Source organism: Toxorhynchites rutilus, chromosome 2 (genome assembly GCF_029784135.1).
Source record: "Toxorhynchites rutilus septentrionalis strain SRP chromosome 2, ASM2978413v1, whole genome shotgun sequence".
In the NCBI taxonomy this organism is placed as follows: Eukaryota; Metazoa; Arthropoda; class Insecta; order Diptera; family Culicidae; genus Toxorhynchites; species Toxorhynchites rutilus.
In genome coordinates, this window is record NC_073745.1 from 333,237,699 (window position 1) to 333,262,154 (window position 24,456).

Genomic DNA, 24,456 nt, shown 5'->3' on the forward strand with positions numbered 1-24,456 from the left:
TTCGTTGCTTCGGGTTGATTCGAGAACAACTGTATATTTTATCCGAATTACTTTATTGAAGCTCGATGTTTATTTACTTCACGTTTACTGTCGAACTTTTAATATGAACGTGAACGTGAACAAAAACGTTCTATTCACCACGATTTTTTGAGTTGTTTGTTCGCAATGTAGTTCACCGTGAAATGATTGTACTATTCCACCACCTGTTCAAGTTCACGTTCGAATGCTTCCTTATATTTTCCATGACTTGGCTAATCGATGAATTTTATTCCGATCAATTTTCTTATAATCATATTTAGCTTCTCAGCAGAGCATTCAGGTGCCCGGAAATCATATCTGAGGGTTGGTGGATCTTTCTGGCTGTATATGTCCTTAATTACAACATAACCAATTGTTGTTTTGGCGGAACTAGTCACCGATTAAGGATATCTGCACGCGAATGTTCATTATAGTTTACTTCTTCACGAAACCAGCATTCCAGGGCAAAACGCACAAATAATTTATTTAAAAAAAATGTTTGCCCTATAATTTTGAAGTAGCTTGGTTGCGAGTAGAGCTTGGTGGTGTGGGTGCATTCGTGATTCTTCGGATCGCTTGGCGTTTGTTCGCGGCCGATTGGTTGATGGCGTATAAACCCGATTTGAGCGTGTTAGGCTATTTTGTTTGCTCGAGGCTTGCGATTTTGTGCAGCCCGAGGGAGCGGGGGATGGCTGATGTGATCACATTGGTGTAGTTCTGTGTAGTTGTTTACTCTTCGCGATTGCATGCTATTCGAGTGGTCGCATTTCGTGTGGAGCTGTATCCAATCTAACCGCCGACTTAGAGCACCTCATGATTATGCCGAGCCAGATACAATGTATTACACCCAGGTTTTTTTTTATGCGGGGGATACGTACCTCGTAAAAAAACCGCGTTAATTGGAAAATCAGCGTAAAAAAACCGCGTTAAATGGAAAATTCGCGTAAAAAAACCTCGTTAATTGGAAAATCCGCGTAAAAAAACCGCGTTAATTGGAAAATCCGCGTAAAAAACCATATCACCTAATGATGGATATCAAATGGGTAGTACGGAAGTAAAAAGTTGAGTGTTACTCGCCTTCGAAAACCCGTAGTTTTTTCCTGCAATTTCGTTGGTTACTGGTAGCTATAGTTCGGTTTCTCTCACGAATGAGGTCATCTGCTGTTGCAAGAAGATTCCCTTGTGATTTTTACACTCTACTGCCGATGCACGTGCAGTACCACTGTTGGACCGTCCAGAGCTAAGTAGACAGAGAAATCCATTCACGAATCGCTGCCCGTAAAAACCCCGGCCCGTTGTACCGCCCCCTAAGCTACCCGTTACCTAACACCTAAAATTCACGTAAAAATCACGTAAAATTCACGTAAAAATGGAACCGCGTCACTAATTTCCTTCATAAGCGCTAAGCTCCGTTACGAGCACTAATTACCGTAATATGCTCTGAGGGAACATAAAAATGTGATATTGCACTGGTATTTTTTTTTATATATTTCTCATGGGACGCATGGAAAGGGTCGCTACATCTCCCCCTACTCAACGAGTTTTAGGGGAAACTAGAAGAGTTTTCCCTAAAATTGATTGTAAGGCTGACCTTGTTATGACGTATTATAATATTTGATTTGTGATTTAATATAATCTTGTTTGTCGTAATATTTATCTATTTATATATTTTTTTTGTTTGTTTTTTTTTATTTGTATGCCAACTGTTACTATTTATTTTCATGGCAGACTTATCTCACTTCTTAACTAGGCGAACCTAGCCAGAATTTTCACCTGCCCCCGGGCTTCTGAATGCCAAAGGGGGACTAGGCTCTGCGGAATGCACGTATCTGCATGCTCGTGCTGTTTTAGTCCTGACCGAGGAATTGTCGGACAATCGCGCAGGTGCTAAGGATGACCGACTTTTGGATGCCGGCCAATTCCTTCTCGATGTTCAACACCTTTAGCGCTTCCAGAAGTGTCTTCGAGATAATTCCAGTTCCAGAGAGAACGACTGGAACAATTCTTGGGACCTCCCTTAGCCCCCACAGTTCCTTGAGCTCCACGGCCAATGGTCGGTACTTGCAGATTTTGCGACCGTGGGTCTCCTCCAGATTCTGGTTCAGTGGAATAGCGACATCGATGATGGTGACTTTGCGGTCGCTCTTGTCGTAAACCATTATATCTGGGCGGTTGTGGTGGATCGAGAGGTCGGTCAGAACAGTACGATCCCAGTACAGCTTGAAACGGTCATTTTCCAGGACAGGTGCAGGCAGGTACCGGTAGTTTGGTACGTTGTCTTCCAGTAGAGCACATTGGAGCGCCAGTTGTCGATGAACAATACGGGCCACGTTGTTGTGGCGCTCGGTGTAGGCTGCGTTGGCCAAAACGGGACAGCCTCCCATAATGTGCTCTATGTTTTCACCTGGTTGATGGCACATCCGGCAAATGTCATCAACGTCTTGATGCCAGACGTACCGCCTGCAGTTTCTCGTCGGCATTATCCTGTCCTGGATGGCTATCATGTCGGCTTCTACTACTGAAGAGAGTTCACCACGCTTTAGCCACAGATTAGATGCGGCCTTGTCGACGTGTGGCCGGTCCAGTTGATGGGGGTGGGCACCATGCACTGCCTTCTGCTTCCAAGCTGCAATCTTCTCCTCCACTGTCTGCAGATTGCAGTTTAGTTGGTACTCCGCTTGCGCCAAGTGCAGAGCGCTGTATCCTCTGTCAGCGGCGCAGACAGCCCGGTATAGCGCGTTTTGGTTGGCGCGTTCTGCGAAGTACTCGCGCAGTTGTCGTACCTGGGCAACACACAGTGCAGAAATGTCGACGATTCCAAGTCCCCCTTCTTTGCGTGGTAGTGAAACTCTCTCCAGTGCCGATTGAGGATGGTGCATTCCGGCCTCTTTGAATGCTTTCCTCATCCTCCTCTCAAGGTCCTCTAGGTCAGTTTTGCTCCATTTGACTACACCAAAACTGAAGGTCAGCAGGGGAACCGCGAATGTGTTGATCGCGCGTACCTTGTTCCCCGCGTTGAGGAAAGTCCTCAGGACACAGTTCACTCGACTCAAGAACTTGTCTCGCAGCTCCGTCTTGATGTCGGAGTGGCGAATCCCGGTGAGCTGTCGGAATCCAAGATATTTATAGGATTCGCCACGAACCATGTCTCTTATAAACTCGCCGTCATAGACCTCGTAGCCTCCGGATTCGGTAAGTTGTCCTTTCAGCAGGTGGACACAGCGACACTTGTCGAGGCCGAACTCCATACAGATGTCCCTGCTTATGTCTTCGACAACCCGGATAGCTACTCCTAGACGCTGACGTGAATCAGCGTAGACCTATTTTATAACTATTTATATATTTTTTTTGTTTGTTTTTTTTTATTTGTATGCCAACTGTTGGGAATTTCACAACACAATCAACTAGCATGAATAGTGATGTTACCGCCTAAGAAAAAATAGAAAAATAGTGCAGAGCGCTACTCAACGCGATTTTAGCTCGACATGTCGAAAAAAAACTGTTGAAAATGTTCAGTTTATGTTCTTATATTCCGGATGTAATTTTAATAAAAATTCCTTCAGCTCCGACAGCATCCACAGTATGCTGATATATTGTGATGTGTGGTGTATTGATAAACGATTCATTATGATAAATTCAATCTGTTTTGATTTTCCAAAACAGACGAATGTTCAGTTACTGTTCTTAATTTCCGGTTATAATCAAAATAAAATGAATTTCTTCAATTCTGTAATTCCGCAATTCCAAATGAAAAATAAAATGATCATATCTCCAAAAATTTCCCAAAACGTCTTATCGATCAACATTGTTGAGCTTTTACAGCTACATTGAAAATATGTTTCTTTTCTTTTTTTTTTATTTCTTCGTATAATACGTTTAATCATATCCCCTTGTTTACTCTTTTAATTCATTCATCATATATTTGAAGCGCGTGTGTGCCTCTTCCATTAATTTTCTTCGCCTTTAAAGCGCTATTTTGTGTCATTTGTAAGTTTTATAATATAATTTCAACCCACATCTTAGTTACTCATGAACTTTAATGCAAATTTTGCATTTTATAAAAATCCCACTTCAAAAATGTGTTTGTAAAAATTTAAATCACACATTCAAAATTCGATAAGCGCATTTCCCCATATTGCCCTGTTCATACTATTAAAGTATGGGAGACAGGAATGTTTTTTCAAACAAAATAAACAGTTTTTTACAGAATTGATAAAATATTGTTAAAAAATGATTGCTCCTTCTTTTATTCATGTTTCTCAAGACTTGTTATCCTGGCATCCTAAAGCTTGTCTTTAGGTAGTATCATGTTTCCTATTTTTAATAATTTCATTCATTGATTAGCTTTTCCTTTCGCCAGTTTAATTTCATTGAACGATTAGCATACCTTAACTATAATTCAGTTTCAGTTGATGATCATTAAAATTATTATGAACTGTGAATTCTAACTAACTGTTATACGCTACCAACAATTTGCTTCACTGCTTTACAGTTAATCGCAGAAGAGCCGGTACGTGAAATAGAACAAGGTGTGTTTATTTCATTCTAAGTCGTTTTTATCTCTTCAAAAACATATAACGAAAACCTAAACTACTAAACTGATCCATGTCCATGTTTTCACAACACTCGGTCTATTCTACTATCTCTCCTATAATAAAGTGGCTTCTTACCGCCTCCTCTGTCCAACGAATGGTTTGCCATATACGATCCGACGTAGATAAACATCTCGGGGCCACAGTCCAGCAAAACATCGATCGTGAATCGAAATTCTCAGCAGACTTTGATGGCTCAACCGAATGAGCTTCTCCAACCAACTCCGAGCAGGAATCATTTTTCTTCAACATGCTTTGGGGCTGTCCACATACCACGTGGACAGAAAAAGCATGATTTTAGACACTCCCCTCCCCCTCCGTGGACAAGCGTGGACATTCCTTATACCCGTCCCCCTGTTGTCCACGTGGAAATTTCTCCAGTTTTTGGAAGAAAATGAAGAGAATCCGATATTTTCCGCTTAAATCTAATTTCAAATTTGTTTCAATTTTCTATTACATGTTTTCTTAATAGAATTGATAGTCTTATTAGTAACGATATATTTTGAATTCACCGATGTTGATATCATCGTGCTGTTCAAATCGTTTAAATGTTGTAATGTATTGCTAGTTTTGGATCGTTCGACAAACCCGAATTGTCACTCGAACGAAAAAACGTTATTTTTATTGACTACATTAAACTTTGTGCTTCGTTATAGGGAAGGGATAATGACAATGAATTGGTGGATTGAACACACTTTGAAAATAAAAATTGTTAATTAAAACTTACTTACTTATGTATTCTATGTAATTTAAAATTTTATTAATTTTCGAGTGGCGAAAAATTTTCAAGGAAGGTTATGTCTAATAAAAATTTTATATTATATAATATATTATATAATATATATATAATATATTATAATAATCAATTTTAGCGGTAATATCATAGTAGTCCAGTCGAGGTCAGGACTACGGGTTTCAATTAATCAAATAAAACCAAGTCAAAATTTCCATTCAATTTTTTAAAATTCCAATATGAACGTAATATGTCTCAGAATCCATTCATGTACATCCATGATCGCGGATTGCGAAATATTTTTTCGTCTTACAGAAATCTTAACAGTTGATAATCAATATCTGGTGAGTAAGGTGGGTGGAGTTTTAGAAGCTCTCTTGAAGCGTTCTAGATTATTGATTCTAATACGTTCAGCTGCGAGCAGTACTTGTTGGAATTCATCGAGACTAGTTGCATGGTAGAAGCTCATGATGCAGATTTTCTTCCAGTCCTACCAGACCCAGAGAACCTGCTTCGGGGTTATATTCATTTGCCCAATATTTGTTTAACTCAATTTTATTGTGAATGATTTGCTCTTCACAATTTGCTATAAATTCATATTTTTGCGCTCCCGTGGCCGAGTGATTAGCGTTACACATTCACCCCTATTCTGTATTTCGATTCGAAATATTTCGAACGACTTGATAGAATTTCATGCTGTATTCCCTTCGAGTTGTTTTTGCATTTCGTTCGATCTGCTTCTCTTCGAAAAATAAATGGTCAAAACATTCGAAATAGAGAAAACGAAATTATAACTCGAACGAAATAATGGTTTCGAACAAAATGCAAATCCGGCGAAATGCAGAATTGGGGTGATTATCATGCTGGGGGTTCGAGTTCGACTTGCACTGAGGTCACGCGTATTCTAGAGCTTTATACTCCTGAATACATTCAAGGCGTGTTCTTCGGCATAGAAATCTCAAATAAGTACTACTAATAAAAATGACGCAAGTAATACCTACGTTGAGAAGCCTAAAATTCCACTGGGAACGTTAGTGCTATCCAAGTCAAGTCATGCATTTTCGTTGCGTTTATGAAACGAATCGTGGATTGAAATGCGTTCTTCCAAATGTTTTTCGATAAAATAAACCCTTATTCCGGAATCCGGTCGGATGTGAAGTTATCACAATATTGCGTACATTCAACTGATAGAGTCAAATCCAATCGGGTTGTGCAAATGTTGCAACCTTGCAAGTCACTAGAAGCGTATTACAAAAATTACCAGATATCAACAAAGAAAAACATCATTGCAAGAAACAGATCTCCACAGAAACGACCCGTGCAATCATGCAAGAAGCTGGGAGTTCTCGGAAAATAAATACGAATACGTTTTGTCATCAAGAGCAGAAGCTGAATCGCACCCTGCACATAAGTCGTGATTTTTCATACTACAAAAATTACAACATTCTTTGTGTCTTTGTCCTGACGGAATACATGGTCCTCTATTACCGGTTGGAATAAATTGATCGATGCCAGTTCATGCGCGTTTCTTTCAGACTATACTTCTCCGGAAAGAAGTCCAGCCATATGAAAAAATATAGGGCAGCACTCTCAGGCAACTCAATCTATTTATTTTTCAGTACAGAGTATTCAGAGTGGGCGTAAAGTTAAAAATATCTTGTGAATATAGAGCAGATCTCATTGAATTTTGACTATAAATATGAATGTTTTGCTTAAAAATATACTTTACGTGTCTACGTGGACATTATATAAACCCCCTCCCCCCTCACCGTGGACATGCGTTGACATTTTCGTAACCCCTACCCCCCCTAAAATTGTCCACGTGGTATGTGGACAGCCCCTTTTCACTTTGCTGTATATGCTCGACAGCATATCCTTATTGTTAGTATGGAAAATCCCAACAATCCTATTGGAAGATCCTTGGTTGGATTTTCCGCTATCTCTAATATAAATCTTTACCATTAGAATTCTTATTAAACATATTTCTTATGGGACGCGTGAGAAGGGTCGCTACAGAATCTGTCGGGTCTATATTTGTTTCATACATTTTCCCGTTAAAATGTATGGAACTAGTATGAATATAGTAGCTTTAATGTAATAGTTAATGTACTGTGATAACTGATATTATAAAGTGCAGATAAGATTTTTTAAATTATTGCAATTATTTTCCCGTTTGTTTAATCATTTCTTTTAATTATATTGATTCTTCAATTTGTTAAAACACTGATTCTTTTACTGTTTAACTCATTATTTTTTATATCTTCAATTCCTTCCCGCCTTCGGGATTGGAAATCGATAACGATGATTAACGGAATTTATATTCGGTCCGATTGATTTTAGCGGAATCCTTTTGGGGTTACCTTTTCAGGTTTCCCAAGGTTCTATGAAGTTCTAAAAAGCTTACCCGTGATAAATAATTTAATGTATCGCCGGGTCGATTATTTTGAAAACGATTCGGTTACATTCTTAGTGATGGGGTTGAACACTAATGGGGCGGGATTTCGACAACGGGTTAATCGCTGGGATTTCTTCGTGCAAATGGGGAACTCCAATCTCGATCGCTAGATGGACCGCAGATGGTTTCGACGGGGAACACTCGGGGAACACTCGGGGGACACTCGGGGGACACTCGGGGAACACCTTTATTACAGCAGTAGCGTTGAACAACGAACGACTCGTTGAACTATTTCGGGATATTCATAAAAAAAACTCGCGGAGTTTTTAACAAAACTTCAGTCCCTTTAATACGTCTTCCATTCTTGAAGGTTCGATACAAAGTAACAAACTGGGTGAAAAAACGTTGCTATAGGAGCGAAAAAACATTGGGTTGCTAGGGTGCACAAATCGCAAGATTACTAGATGGCTAGATTGTTAAACTGCTAGGTTACTAGATTTCTACATTTCTGGAAAATTCTACTTCATATCTAACATTAACCGGCCACCTTGAAAATACAATTTTCAATAACAACTAAAATCTATGTTATAATTAATAATTCTTCTTCTTTGCGTAAGGGTACCTTCAATATTGATGACTTCAGTATACCTCCTAAAGATTGTGGAACCGCCACGTCTCTGAAGATGTTGTTGCAGTATTTCTGTTGATCGTATTTTGCATCTGGAACTATTTCGGGTACTTCGATTTTGACCGGTGACAACATTGATGGCTGTGGGCTTGAAATCGCCAATAGAAGTTCAGCCGATTCAGTGGTAGCTGATAGAGGTCTGATTTGGTGCTGACATTATTACCACCTTGGATCAGCTTCAATTGGTGCAGTACAATGATTGCAGGAACAGCTTGTGGGAGAGAGAAGCTTGATGAGTGAGTACTTGACGTTGTTCGAGTTCTTCCGTTGGGAACTCGGAGCGTGGGAGATTTTGAATTGGCCATACTTTCTTGGGCTCAAGGGATGCTACGAGAGTGTCACTCAGCTCGAATCTTGGAAAGCTGATTGGCTCCAACGGGGCTATCTCCGACTTGGATACTTTGACGTTGCTATTATCATCTTCCAAACGTATATAAATCCATGCTTCATATGATTTTTTTAATGTGTTGCGGTAATACGAGATGAACGTATTTTGATCAATCCGTAATTTTGGAAGAGATGTGGGTTTTTGGCAAAATGGTTTCCACTTACGATGAAGATTTGGAGTGATTTCATCACCCCAACCTAAGCACAGGAGGGTGGCTTTGGCACAGTGCATGTCTTCATCTAGTAGTACTTTGTGCATAATTTGTAAGGACGAGATAAAATCGTGCGTGCTTCTGTATTTCCAGAATTTTCTTTGGAGCAGGTGATCGTCGGGACTAAACAAAATATAGCGGGATATTTTTCCAATATTACCCATAAGCACAGTTGAGATGTGTCGGAAACGCAGAACAATGGTGAGCAATTCGTCCTGAGCAATCTTCAGTGAGTCTTCAAATATGATTCGATCTTTAGTCGTTGAACTGTCCTTCGTGACGGTGTATTCTTCGATAATATTAGGGTACTGCAATTTGAGATCTGGGTGTCTTCCTTGAATTTGTTCTGACGAATCGAATCGTTGAGGAGGGTGCTGCTCATCTGCCGTATTATTCGTTCCGGTCACCTCCTCAAGTTTCCACAAACGTTGTAGTTGATCTTCGATCGACGGGACTAAAGCTACATGACAAGTTACTGCTTCTCTTGATTCATCGTGCTTCATTTGACCAGTGACGATCCAGCCAAAGACCGTTTCGACCAGCATGGGAAGATTCTGGGCCAAGCGAATTCGTCCATCTAGCAAAAGAGTGTAGAAATGACCTGCGCCAATTATGAGGTCGATTCTTCGGGAAATGTTAAACTCAGGATCGGCTAACAAAACTGATTCCGGAATTTTCCATTGGGTAGTAGAATATGAAACTGCTGGGGTATCACTGGTAACTTTTCGCAGGACGAGAAAATTCATTTGCTGCTTGAAATCATTCACTCTGGATCGGAGCTCAGTTGTCACCTGATATTTAGCGTTCGTGAGGGTACCGTCTACACCCGTTATGGGGACGTTGACTGTTGTGCGGGTAAGATGCAATTGATGACACAACCGTTCACTGATTGCGTTCGGCTGCGACCCTGTGTCCAGCAGGGCTCGAGCCAAGTGCTCTTGTCCATATGCATCTACGATTATTAGAACCACGGTAGAAAGAAGTACACTCATTTTGTTTCCTTCTACAGCTGCGCTGGATGCTGCTATGTGAGCACTATTGTCGGCAGCCAGAGTCTCGGTGGTGGCAATAGCAGATACCACGCGAGAGGGACCAGGTAGGGGCTCGATTTCTGTTTTCGGGGTTGTCTCTGATTTAGGTTCCGGATGCAATTGAACTTCGATGTAACCGGGGTGTATCATCGTGTGGTGTCGCTTGGTGCATTGCTTGCACACAAACTTTGAGCGACAAGTACGAGCAAAATGGTCGCTACGGAAGCAATTGCTACATAGCTTTTTGTCGTTTACGACCCTCAAACGATCTTGAATATTCATTTCGTTGAATAAGAGGCAGTCCATCAGCGAATGCCTTTGTTTTTCACAGGCGGGACATAACGGATATTCCTTGTTAACACTTTCAGCCATAGCGTTGGAACTGACACGGGAGGCATTCTGCTTTTGGATTCCAGAATTGTGGTTTCCGGTTCTGGATTGGGATGGGCTTGGCCGGTTGACCATAATCGTCTCCAGTACTCGAGTCCTTTTCTGCAGGAACTCAACCATTTTATCGTAGGTCGGATTTTCATCTGATGCAATTGATTCCTCCCATGCGCTGTGGGAGGCGTCATCTAATTTGTCTACCAGCAGCTCTATCAGAATGGAACTAAATTGTTCGACAGGTTCTCCTAACTGCTGCAGTACCTTGGTGTGCCGTTGAAAATCATCAAGAATGCGGTGGAGCGCCTCCACAGAATCATTTGGGATCTTTGGGTACTTCAGGATCGCTCGTATGTGCTTTTTTCGTAGTAGACTCTTATTGGAATAACGCTTGATAAGCGTGTCCCACGCAACAGAGTAGTTCGCAGCGGTGATGGTGATAGAATGAATGAGATTCGCTGCTTCTCCCTTTAGAGCAGCGCGAAGATAGTGAAATTTCTGCACACTTGATATCTCCGTTGACGAGTGAATCATGGAAAGGAAGGTGTCGTGGAAGGTCAGCCATCCATTAAAATCACCATCGAACTCAGGCAGCGTGATCGTCGGCAGTTTAACGTTCGACAGTGGGTTGGGAAATGGTAGTTGCGCGGGGATAGCTTGAGTAGAGGTTGATGCCACAGGCAATTGTTGGGTGGAGTGCTTCAGTAGCAAACCAGCTTTCACTTGAAAATATTTTTCTTCGACCTTGGCTCTTATTTCGGCATTTTCCAGTGCAAAGTTTTCATCAACATCGAGCTCTTCGTACTCTGATTGTACTGTTTCGAAAGACTCCATCAACTTCTCAATACGCTCCAGTCGTAGTGGAATTTCGTGGCCATGTTCATCAGGATCAAAATTCCGCAAGAATGTCTCCAAACGCGTAATCGAGTCAAGAATGTTATTTCGCTTCAGCTCCTTAGCTTTCATTCTTTTCTCGTTCTGATTTGACATCTTGACGTTAGCTCCGAACACAAATGGGCAGCTAAAATGGTCGAAAAAGACCCAGCAGTACCGAAAAATTGAGTAGATCTTATTGGAACGGTACTCACCTTGTACCTCTTCCAAAGAGGCCTTGTATGATTAATTCTATCAGCAACTAACGGGAAATAACAGGTTGAGATAACTGGACAATGGGCAGTTATACACGGGTAATGTGGGTGGCAGCATTAACGAATTTTTCCAATTTCGTTAGAAGTTCGGGCAACGGGGTTTATCTCTGTTAATCTTCTTGATATCGTGCGGATACCGGATGCTCTGGGTAGTGTCGGTTTTCAGGTTATGTGACCGTACGTCTTCTTGTTTGCGGGGCAAATTGTGTGACCTGTATCCTGGTCACGGCACCAAAATGATGGGGTTGAACACTAATGGGGCGGGATTTCGACAACGGGTTAATCGCTGGGATTTCTTCGTGCAAATGGGGAACTCCAATCTCGATCGCTAGATGGACCGCAGATGGTTTCGACGGGGAACACTCGGGGAACACTCGGGGGACACTCGGGGGACACTCGGGGAACACCTTTATTACAGCAGTAGCGTTGAACAACGAACGACTCGTTGAACTATTTCGGGATATTCATAAAAAAAACTCGCGGAGTTTTTAACAAAACTTCAGTCCCTTTAATACGTCTTCCATTCTTGAAGGTTCGATACAAAGTAACAAACTGGGTGAAAAAACGTTGCTATAGGAGCGAAAAAACATTGGGTTGCTAGGGTGCACAAATCGCAAGATTACTAGATGGCTAGATTGTTAAACTGCTAGGTTACTAGATTTCTACATTTCTGGAAAATTCTACTTCATATCTAACACTTAGGTTTCCAAATATAACTTTCAGCCGTTGCGATAGGAATTGAGAACGCTCACCCATGACGAAGAATTGGATATATTGAAGGATCAATTGGTTTTAAAGGAGTTATCTTGGTTAGCTTCTCAGATTTTCTACCGACTGGCGATTGGGAAAAGTACGTGCGACAAATAATCGAATATATAGCCAGTCCAACTCATTTTGCAGGTTTAGATAAGATTTTAGAAATTTCGTTTCTACGAGTGTTCGATGATTCGCGTTTACATAATCACATCACTTACCACAGTGAATCCTGATTTTCATAACCTCCACCTACTAACAACTACCCCTTCCTTGATAAACGCTAGGGAACCACGCTATAGAGGCGGCCCTTCTGGTCTTCGGATGGCAAATATCATACTAACATTCCTTCGCTTCCCCCGGTGACTGTAAGGACGTGGCCGGCTTCGTAATTGACCATTTAAAGCTTTAATCACCGAAAATTGCACAACGAGAATGGTTCGTCATTCTGTGTGTTCTTTATGCAATTTGGTTGGTTCAGGTCAATCACGGAGAGCAACTACGAATTGTACAGTCTACCCAAGCTCCAGCTCAAGCGAGAAATGTTTTTTTAATGTTTCCTTCCTCCTGTGAAATGGAGAGGGAGTCTCGTAAAAATAATACACATATTTCAACCAAACATATTCCAACCAAACATGACAATTGAAAAACTCTGAAGGAAAGTGGGAAAATTCGGAGAGTTCAATTCGCATATGTTCTACAATTACATAGTGACAAGTGTTGTTAGTCCATTTGATGTTAACGATTTTTTTTCGAAAGTGGAAATGGATTTTAATGTGATAGATCGCACTCCTTTATCTTCTTCAATCTATATAAATAAAAATGGATCACCAAATGTGTTGATGAGAGCAAAACTCGAGAAAGGAATTGTCCGATTTAGTCTTTATTTTCATATTTTCTGTATCAAACGTTTATTCCATGTAACGAAGAAACATGTTATTTGCAAGTGGTTGAAAAATCTTGAACGAGAATTGTGTCTGAAAATAATCTGATATTATAATGACGGCTTTTGGTAAAAGTACTAGGAATTTTATAGTAAAAGATAATTTCGAGGGGTGGATTAGAGGATCAATGAATGAATAGTTCTGCGATTGGACCCACGAACGTGCGCTTAGTAAGTGTGCCATGTTCATGAAAATTTATGAATTTGCTTAAAATTTTCAACAACTTTTTCAAATACATAATTATGGTAAAACTATATGTTTAGGAGCTACGTTGAAAAACTTCATCACTACGTTTTGTATTAACCCACATGTCTTCTAATGTTTTTCAGCGTAACTCCCAAACAACGGTTATATTTAGACGGAAATTGATATAGAGCTTTTTTATTTTAAATCACATCAGGATTCATAATTTGTGGCTGAAAATGGTTGTTAACATTGATTGTAATGATTGTTAAGTTCGCTAAAAATAGTTCTAACATCTTGCACCCATTTTTCAAATTTTCTGCATGGCTTCTATTTTATATGAAAAAAAATTAAAAAAATTGAAAAACATGTATTTTAGATATTGCAAATTAAAGTTTTTTTGTAAATAAAAAAAAGGAGTAATTTTTTTTCTAAGTGTATATTTTTTCACGTTTAGACATCAATACTCTTTCTAAGACATTATTTTGGTAGGACTCATAGTTTTTGAGATATAAATTATCAAAAATTTCTCTTCCTAAAATCGATACGCCCTTCTCAAAAGTTACCCTTGAGTCAAAAAATTTCCAAATGCTGTGAAAAAATCATATTTCCTCCAACCCAAACGAAATACAAACTTTCATTCGAATCAAAAATACTCATGTTTTGTCATTTGTCGATTTCATTTGAAATTGCTGCTATAAATCATTATTGATTTTCCTAGGTGAAGACGGCACCATCAAATTCCACTCACTCTCACCGAGCGAATACTATTTACGGGCGATGATGAAAGAATACGATTTCAAACCAAACTCAAAATTAATCGAAGTGAAAGAAGGCGCAACCGTTACCGAAGAGCTCCGAGCTACCCGCACCGCTTTCTCCATTTTCGGTTTGATAACTTCCCTCAATGGCGAACCCTTCCCCAATGTGGCTGTGGAAGCATCGACCGACGATCGTTGCGGTAATCATTTGGAGGAGGGTACCAGCGAATTTAACGGCCAGTACCGAATTCGTGGTCTCCAACCAGGCTGTCAGTATCGTGTTCGCGTTCGCACCGATGGGCCTTCTTCCAACGTTGATCGCTCGATTCCCAAAGAGAAGCTCATCAACGTCGAGAATGGAGACGTGCGAGACGTCAACATAATTGCCATCAGTCCGTTGGCATTCGTGGACGTTACTATACGTGTGATGGCATCCGAAAATGACCACTACAAAACGCTAAAGATCTTCCTCTACAAGAGCGGAAGTGACTCTCCGGTTCACTCGCAACGAATCGAATCACCGCTGAATCCGAAGAGCAAATTCAATCCCGGAATAATGGTGTTCTTCCCGCGCATCCCATTCGATGGCAAAAGCTACTCCATCGAGCTGACATCAACCCTCTCGGATAAGAACTATCAGTACACAATGCCGACCGTTCAATTCACGGCCAACAGAAGCAGCATCTTCGCCGAGCTGCACTTCCAACCGGAACTCCGAGCGGCCGAAAATGATCTCAACCAAAATTCGCTGTCGGCCATCGTGCTCATCTTCATCGTTGGATTCATTTTCTTCAAGCAGGATCTGGCCCTGGATCTGCTCGGAATGGTTTGGAACAAGCTGGGCGCTGGCATTGGAGAGCTAATGACGAAATCTAAACCCAGGGAGCAACGGTACGAACCTGTTGTTATCGACGAGAAGGAAATCGACAAAATCGCTTCGAGTATCAATGCGATAAAGAAGAAGAAGGTTAAGAAAGCTAACTAAGGATAGTTGACTTTTTCGTTTTGGAAAAATCTCAACTGTAGTCATTCAGTGGTAGAAAGAAAGATAAATTCTGGTAGGCGATGTAAATCGTTTTCGTTTTAGCAGAAATGAACGGGTTTAAAGAACAAAGTGGAAAAACGGGATTACAAAGTGTGTATTAAATAAAGAAAAGGTGGTTCCAATTAGCGGAAAATTTATTCCTGCGCGTGAGTGCAAAATATTTTTTTGTGAAAGAAACATGAGAAACATTTTCATGTTGTGCTCAAATATTTACTAATTAGAAGATAGTAACGTTTCCGGTTTCTAAGAGTTAAACTAGAAAAACGAGAAAGATTTCCAGCGGAAAAAACTGAAGATTTTCAGAGAACATTCCAATAAACGTCAATGATATGGAAGAGAGAATAGCATCTCACCAAGATCTCCAAAGTGATCATATTAGCTCACTTCTGGCGGTGGGGAACTAAAAAAAGTACCAATGGATTCTTGTTCTCGCGATGTCGACATGTTTGTTCTTATTTTATCAATGTACTTCTAAACAAACTGAATGCAGTCACAGGCAATTTTTCGTCAGTATTATCGCTGTGTGCTGAATCGATTACACGAAAGCGATGGGTGACGTTTGTCAGGATACAGCACTCGTTCGCTAACTGGGCTGGAAATTCTACTCGACTATCGAATTCCACTCGTTAACTGAGCTGCAAAACATCAAACAGAATATGACGCCTTTTATTGATAGGATTATTATTGATGGACTGCAGCCTAGTTAGCACCGCCCTTTTAAAGGGCAGCCCATTCAAAGTAGGACCAAATAGCGAACGACTACTGCAGGTCATTTTGAGTTGTCCGAAAAGTACATGTCGATTTTTGGGAAAACAAAAACATACTTTTTCGTGGAAACTCATTCTCTCAATTTTATATGCACAATTTTTTTTCGGAATACGAGACGAAACGTATGGTTTCGGGTGCCAATAAAAATAGTTATCTCGATTTTTGATTAGGAACTTGCTGCGAAATGTTGATTTGAGCGATAATATACCCTATGCAAAATATTAGCTCATTCGAACTTCATTTGTCGGTGTCACAGACGTTAAAATTTGAGTTTTTTGAAAACCGAAAAATCACCGGAAATTGAGGTTTTTAAAGTTGTCTTCAAATTGCATGACTCGATTTACTGTTATCTCGAAAAAAATTTTATTGTCAAAATTCGATTTTTCAGACGGTTTTTCAGACCATGCTAGAGATGGGCGAGCGCTCACGAGCCGCTCAATTGAGCTGGTTCGTCAGAACGAGCGTACGATCCATGGTTCTATAAAATGAACCACGGTTCAAAAAAGAGTCTCGGCTCAAAAAAGAGTCTCGGCTCAAAAAAGAGCCGCTCAAATGAGCCGGCTCGTTTCAATGAACGAGCGGCTTCGAGCCGGTCACTGAAATTAACCGTTTTGCCCATCTCTAGACCAAGCGCCAAAAAAATTTTGCATTATCGTGCACAGCAACATTTCGCAGCAAGTTCCCAATGAAAAATCGAGATAACTATTTTTATTGGCATTGGTTTTTTTCTTTCGAAAACCCCAATTTCCTTTACTCCCCCTTGGGTGATTTTTAAATTAAAAAAAAACTCAAATTTTGACCGCTATCCATCAAAATCCAATTGAGCTAAAATTTAGGATCCCCCGAAAATTTTCAACAGGATTCATGTCTGGAGAGCGAGCCGGCCAATCCAATAAGTCATGTTTTGGTCCTTAATCCATTGCTTAGTTTCCTTGCTGCTACGAATAGCGGCATTGTTTTGCTGGAATGTATTTTTTTCTGCGACTCTACGACATCTACACCCAAACTAGCGTTGGCAAAAACATGTCATATTTGGCAGAAAAGATGCCATTTTCTGTGCATGAGAGTCAAATGCGCAAATAATGAGCTATTTTAAAAGCTTAAAAATGGTTTGCATGTATGCGAGCAGACATCTCTTTCTGTTTTCTTTTCTCTTTTCATTTGGGATTGTGCAAAACAAAAGTCCATACGACGTCAATGGGGATCGAACCAAGGCCGGCCGGGATGCAAAGTTACTTTACACGACCACGCTATCCATATAGCTGCCAGTGCTTTTATAAAGGAGCGTGAAAATATTACACCTCATCATAAAATGAAGTTGGAAGGTGTTTTCTAAGATGATAAAGAAGAACATGAACGAGAATTTATCTTTCTCTGTCTGGGCCGTGTATTTGGCAAACTATACGAAAAGCTTTCATATGCTTTCATTCAAATGTGTCTCCTGTTTCGCTCCCTCATATTGGCTCTAGCACATATATTATACAAATGATATTATTATATTATATATAATGATATGTATTGGGGAGTAAAACATTTTATGTTATCTTTCAGCTCATTTAATGCAATAAATCGGGATGCCAGAAAATGTGCTAAAAATTAACTTTGGGTGTAGGTAAAAACGGTAGGAGAGGATTCCAGAACATGTGTGTAATCCTTGCCATTCATTTTGGAGGATGTGAAAGCTATTTTGAGTCTCCATAATACTGTTCCTCTTCCGTAAATCACGCCAGTTGAAACCATCAGGACCATCCAAATTGGGCTTTTTTCGTCACTGAAGATAACTTAGCAAAATTAATATTAAAAATACCGACTAACATTGAATAACTTTACGTTATGGTATAGAGCAAAAAGTATGAAAATATCTTTGTCATAACATAGCATGTTCCTCTATCGGTTCATATGAGCTTTGACAAAACTCAGACGTCTTTCGATGTGAGATGGTGTAAAATTTGCTAATTGCTTATGCCACTAACTAGCTGCTTCTGCCTGATATACACTATCAGAAAGTACCGGGAATTTTTTATTTAACCGTACCGTGCATGCGGGAACCGGTTTTTTTTCTTATGTTTGTACGACCCTAAGAAGCACTTCTGTCAGGTTTTCGTGCAATCCGATCATTAGGCAAGGCGCAAATTGAGACGCATATAGCGCGAGTAACTTGGCGCGATATAGCGCTTGTTTTTGTGGCTAATGAAAACAGATAGAACGGCGCAAATTGGCCAGATGACGCAAGATGGTGGAGCGCTCGTGAGACACGACTCGCGCGACGCTGTGGCTGAACCACAGTTTCTTGTGCTGGTCATGCCGGCTGTGGTATTTGTGTTAGTGAACAATCATATAGCGCCGTGGGTTTGACACTGTATGGCTGTACTGGTCGGGTGATTGTGTTAGTAAATAAATATATCGCGCAACTCTGTGTTAATCAGTCATTGTATGCGAGTGGCATCAAACTGCGACTCAATATGCGCTCCACCACGCTACGTTTGTGGCACGTATGAGTCGTGTTGGTAGTCTCGCGTTCGCTTACGAGCGCTATACGCTTCTCAATTTGCGCCTAGTGTCCACCTGTACGTAAACGACGTAAATGTGGATCGACAATTCTTGGATTTTGCATGATGATAACGCGCCATCGCACCGAGCTTAAATTGTACTGAATTATTTGACCAAACATCAAGTAAATGCCATCGCGCAAGCACTGTATTCACCTGATATGGAACCGTGGGATTTTTTTTTGTTCCTCAAGTTGAAGTTGCCAATTCGTGGAAAGAGATTTCGGTCGAATGAGGAGATCAAAGAGAATGCGTCATCCCTTCGTCAGCCTACCAGGGATGCATGGAAGAATGGGTCAAGCGTTGGCACATGTGTGTTGCTTCAGATGGATCATTTTTTGAAGGAGCTAAGAGAAATTCTGAAACGACGCGTGACCAACTGAGCTACCTGTTCAATTTCATTTGCAACATTAAAACAACAGTATTGCGATGACAGATTTTAACATTTTTATTTCTCAACATTTATATTTACAGTAAAACCAGTTTTTGTGCGGTTTTTATGCGATTTTTTTGGAGCGACTTTTTTTTTTGTGCGGTATTTAAAAGAAAATGAAGTAATCGCTCATTTTTTTCTATCTTTGATATGCATTTTATCGCTCTACATAGGGACTGTGTCAGTTAATTCCCATTCTCATGTTTTGTTTTGTTTGTTTTAAGGTGTCAGAGCTCATTGACAGGAGCCGGAATAATGACTATAATTTAAAAAGAACCGTCAGCTTATTACAAAGCTTCGCTTCATCGAATTTCGAGTGGTATGAAATAAGCATTTTCGAATTCCCATTAGGTAATGCGACATCGAGTTCGGCATTTTTTGTGATTCAACAAAGCGACGAATTTGTATTCATCTAGTTCCTTAAACCGTTTCGTCATTTCGTCAATAATTTTGTCTGTAATCAATTCATATGAACGACTTTTTTTTTGGAAAATTTGACAAAGAACATCCGTATGTGCAAAAACGTTCGCAAAAAGTTTTAGCAAGAATACAGTGTTGAACTCAAGCATGAATGCGGGAGGACCTCTGAATGTAGTACGAGGGTCACTATTTATATTTCGGGAATTGGCAACATTGATGTCATGTGAGTTCATCTGACGATATACGTACTCAGAACATTTTGTCATACGGACGCTATTTGTTTATTTTATATTTAGTTGAAAGTTTGATCTCGGCAAAAAAATGGAACTGAATCGTGAACATTTTCGTGCGATGATTTTTTACGACTTTCGACGTGGATTATCACAACAAGAGTGCGTCAATCAACTTAATTTGACTTTTTGCGATGAAGCTCCATCAAAAACCACTGTGTATCGCTGGTATAGTGAATTCAATCGTGGCCGTAGTTCGCTGTCCGACGAGTTTCGTGAAGGTCGTCCAAAATCGACTGTAGTGCCAGAAAACATCGATGCTGTGCACGAAATGATTAAGCAAGATCGTCATGTAACCTATTGTGAGATTGAGGCATCCCTAAGCATTAGTTCCACCAGCATATATGCGATTTTACATGAACACTTAGTTGTGCGAAAATTATGTTCACGTTGGATCCCACATAATTTGACAATCGCTCAAAAAAAAGGTTCGTGTCGATTGGAATAAATAGAAATCATGAATGAATTGGTTCGTTCTTTTATTTGTATCATGGTCGCTCGGGGTGTTTGGTGCTGGGTACTCTCGCGGTCTCATGCCCTCTCTCAAGTATTAATGACGTCAGGAATAGAAAGAGAAACAGAAAGGGAAACGATGACAACTACGAACAAACATTGGAGAATGGTGGTATGTATTTTCCATCGTTTGCATCGGTTTTGCTCAGCAGAAATATTGAACCGAAAACGTCATTTTTACGCAAGGCGGCGCATAAGTAGTAGTGGTCGTTTCATACGTAGTTGACTGTGTTTGCTCTGTGTTTGGATGACGGCGAGTTCAGATGAATGGTTTGAACCCGGTAGTCATTACTGGTTACTTCGTAGCGTTAAAGCTGTGTGTAATTATCAGATTATATTCTTCACGGTGGGTTTGAGTTCCACCAAAATAGAAAATATAATGAGGATATTCGGGATAACATGGGAATCACAAAAAAAATACCTTCGATCTTTCCTCATAAATGTTACAAATGTGAAATAATATACATTTTATTCTGAGATTGTCTACCTGTCCTATGAACAGTTTGAACAGGCGGACGAGACGCCTCTGGATAAATTTGCCTGAAATTTAACTCTTTTTTTTATTTGGAAATTCCCTGTACTTTCTGATCATAGGGTACATATACTACATGGGCCCGAGATTTTTCAACAGATGGCTCCACTAAAAAATGAACAAGATTCATCAGTCACTAGAATATAAACAAGCAAAGAACATAAATGAATTATTTTCATTCAAGATCGAAAGAATTCAAGATTGAGGCGGGGAACACTTACTTCACTACTAATCAAAATTATCATAGGTGGCTACATACTTACTAATTGACCGACACACCAGTGGGGCTTTATGAAGCAGTACGTTTGCCTTCTGAAATTGTTTGAATACAAGTTCTGGCCTCACTACAATAGATCAAACTAATGGTCACAGTGGTTCAAGGCTTCTATAGAAGAAGTTCAGCTTCTCCTGTATATTCTAGATAATTCCGCATGTTCTTGCATAAAAAAGTATTTGGACAAGGACGAGAGTGCTCATTGAATACCGAGCTTATCTCGCATGAGATCATTTCATCTACTTAGGATGAGATACAAATTACCTAATTGCTACTTTTTTGGACCCGAAGTTCAACCAAAATTATTTCGGAGTTCTTGAAACAGTCCGACAGAGAATCTCATTGGTGTGTATAAAACATCTTGCGACGAAAAATGAAAATAATAGTCAGTATAGTTGCAGGTTGAGCCATACTTTTTGAGATAATAATTTCATATTCTCTAGTAACATGCAGAAGCACCGGTTCTGGAGTGTGATTTGATAAAGTTGAAATCATGTGAACCCTCGAGGTCTATTGACTGATATAATGAACAAATACAAAATATATAACGGCTTAATTTTTTCTTACAGGATTGAGTTTTTATTGTGAATACCCCTGCTAGTTCCGGATACATCGTTATCAAACATACGACATCTATACATTTTTCCGCAATATTTTTGGGACTCTTCCAGCTCAGAAGGCTGATTTGGCCAACTTACTTTTCTATGCCCATAAAGATCGAAGTTCAACTCACAAGCAATTTTTTTGCGACATCCTTCATCGTCCACACCGAGGGCAGCGAAAAGAAGTTCTAGCAAGTCATGTTCATCAATTGCTTCCATTGAACGTTCGCCTAAGTCCCTTTTCCGGCGACCCCAGCCGCTGAAATATGTCGACGGTTGGTATCCGCCATGAAGCCACTGAAATCCCGGAAAAACATCAGGAGTTGAATGTGCTGATTTGTCCTTTTTCCAGTAGTATCCATCACCAAATGCGTAGATCGCAGCTAATCCAATAGCTATCTTCAATTTTATCATAACCACCGTTGCCAAATCACTGAACCAGGGCCACCCTGAGGAAAAATATGCTTTACTTAGTTATCATGATACAATTTTTTTTTCAACTCACAATAATAAACATCGTTGTACCAATACGAATCGTACGATTGTCGTCCTTCCACCATTGCAGTCGCATTAGATTCTTTCCTTGTAATTGCTGCAGACGAACTCACCACTGTGAGAATGATCAACAGTTGCACCTTCCCGTCGACAGCCATTATTCGTAATGCATTAGTAGCTGTTTGGAATACTTTAAACTTCATCTCAAATTTGCGCAACGCATGGTAAGTGTTAATCGACTGCGCAAATAAACAAATCGTGTCGCGCGGTTCCGGCTACTCGTGAAAACTTAACACCCATCCTGCTGATATAACCAACGAAAGGAAGTAGACAAAATTATCCACAATTAGCAACTGGTTTGTTTGATAACAGTTACGTTGGTATATGATGTTGGATTACACGAATAGGAAAGGTGAAATGGGCTTTCCCAATTGACACATCCGTTAAGTAACACCGGGAACTCGGAAGTGAAGGAAAATAGAATTTATGTAATATTAGTTGGGTCTATGATGTAATTTCACCGTCACATCTGAAAAATCATTCAACAGTGAGTACCGCAATCTGAGATCTTTTTCTGTGCATCACTTTCTGTTACTACCAGAATTCTATATGATCCTATTACTGGAAATCATAATGCTACAGAAGAAAGCTGTTATCGTCAGCGTGTAACCATATGTCGACTCACCTATTAACACCTCTTATTAGCACCTCAATTGTGCATCTCATTCAATTGGTAATCTAACGTATAAAATGATCTTCCCTAGGATATCGTAAATTTAGTGGAAAAGGTTGCGTTCATATGGCTCGAAGTGTTCCAATTGATAGATCTAGTTAAAAATTAATTAACAAAATGACACATGTTTGGGAACGATCATTGATCGTAGCAGCGATTCTAATAGTAACGGTAGCAGCTGAAGAAAGTGTATCAGAGCAATTTTCAAACGATGTAAACGAGGCACGTGGTCGAAAACGATTATTCAAATTTCTCTTCAAAGTTTGTAAGTCTAGATAACGTGTTTTTACGTGATTTCGTGAGCAACCATCGTTTGGTGTAACCTTCGCGTTCAATTTCAGTGACCCCCATGATATCATCACTCTCCACTATCCTCCTGGTGAAAACCAAAATCGTGTTGGTGGGTCTTTTTTTAGCTGGAATCTACTTCTTTGGGCACAAAATTTGGCCGGGTGGCTTCTGCGGGCATTCCGTCATATCTGATGAGCCTCCGCCGTATTTAACGGGTGGAATTTCCGGTTACCATTCCCTTGGACCGGATATACTGTCCAGCTATCCCGGTCCGGAAGTTATCTCCAACTATCCTGGACCGGAGGCGCTTTCCAGCTATCATAGTTCAGGGCCATCGAATGCGTACCTCCCGCCCAGCAGTGATTCGGTGTCATCGATTCCACCATCAGGTGTGCCTTACAGCTCGAGACGAGGCAAACGAGAAGTGAACCCTCAGGAAGATGGAGAACTGTTGGATAACGAGTATGACTTACAAGCGGTGAAATGAGCAATGTCTAAGCTGATATCATTTTCAGGATGTATTGGACAGATCAATTGACCGACATGGCATTCCAATTTCTCGGAGTGAGCACAAGGGCTTGTCGGAAGCGATTCGTTTGTGAGTTTGATTTCCACGCTCGAAGAAACCCGCTCTTACTTTTCGCAACCCGGGCATTGGGGTTAGTAGTTTAATTCGTGACCAATGTTAATAAGTAAACGCGAGTTTCTTTTTTTTGTTGTTTGCTTTGTTTCCATTTTCAGACGCGACATCTTCCACAACTATCGTGACGTGGGTGATGAGCGGGCGAAAAATTATCAACATTGCGGACAAATATACGCCGAATGTGGAGTCCCAAAGAGAACACCCCTGCGCAACAATCGACGTAGAACCACCACCACCACCACCACAACGGAAGAACCGGAAGTGGAAAACGCGCCATTTTCAGGAGAACAGGAGGATGAAACAGCGAACGATAGCTATAACAGGGTCAATCTAGATGACAGCGCAGAACAGAATGATGCGAGGGAGCAGCTTAGTGAATGGGAATCGGTTAGGATGGGTCCACTAGGAAAACTGATTCAACGACGTTCGTCAGCCCAGCGAATAAGGTTGCGAGGGAACTAAGCGTAATTGAAACAGTGCGTTGCGTGATGAGTGGTTTGAATGGATATTGAGCTTATTGTTTGTTGTGTTCTTTGTGTCATATTTATTTTACATCTTTTGCGTGATCTTTTCAACTATGAGTTAAGGCTGTTTGCTCGGAAATATATTATGAATGAAAGCGATGTTTCAATGGTAGCG

General features: G+C 40.4%; 2 protein-coding genes across 2 annotated transcripts in view; both read left to right on the forward strand.

Annotated features, from left to right (window-relative positions):
- LOC129771958 (BOS complex subunit NOMO1) overlaps window positions 1-15,411 on the forward strand; it is a 29,300-nt gene extending 13,889 nt beyond the window's left edge. Inside the window, exon 4 of the mRNA XM_055776122.1 lies at window positions 14,190-15,411. Coding sequence (XP_055632097.1) covers window positions 14,190-15,214 — 1,025 coding nt within the window. The 3' untranslated portion in view covers window positions 15,215-15,411. The remainder of the gene's footprint in view (window positions 1-14,189) is intronic.
- A 5,579-nt stretch (window positions 15,412-20,990) lies between these two features.
- LOC129769329 (uncharacterized) lies at window positions 20,991-24,410 on the forward strand. The gene is made up of 4 exons (XM_055771531.1): window positions 20,991-23,148; window positions 23,225-23,636; window positions 23,690-23,833; window positions 23,916-24,410. Exons 1-4 carry the CDS (start codon window positions 23,001-23,003, stop codon window positions 24,277-24,279), a joined length of 1,068 nt encoding a protein of 355 aa, XP_055627506.1. The 5' UTR covers window positions 20,991-23,000; the 3' UTR covers window positions 24,280-24,410.
- Window positions 24,411-24,456: the final 46 nt, after the last annotated feature.

Bases quoted from the DNA above. Each gene is read 5' to 3' on its own strand.
- LOC129769329 (XM_055771531.1), top strand. From the start codon at position 23,001: ATGACACATGTTTGGGAACGATCATTGATCGTAGCAGCGATTCTAATA. The intron at 23,149-23,224 runs GTAAGTCTAGAT...GTTCAATTTCAG, and splicing joins CAAATTTCTCTTCAAAGTTT to TGACCCCCATGATATCATCA. The intron at 23,637-23,689 runs GTATGACTTACA...TATCATTTTCAG, and splicing joins GGAGAACTGTTGGATAACGA to GATGTATTGGACAGATCAAT.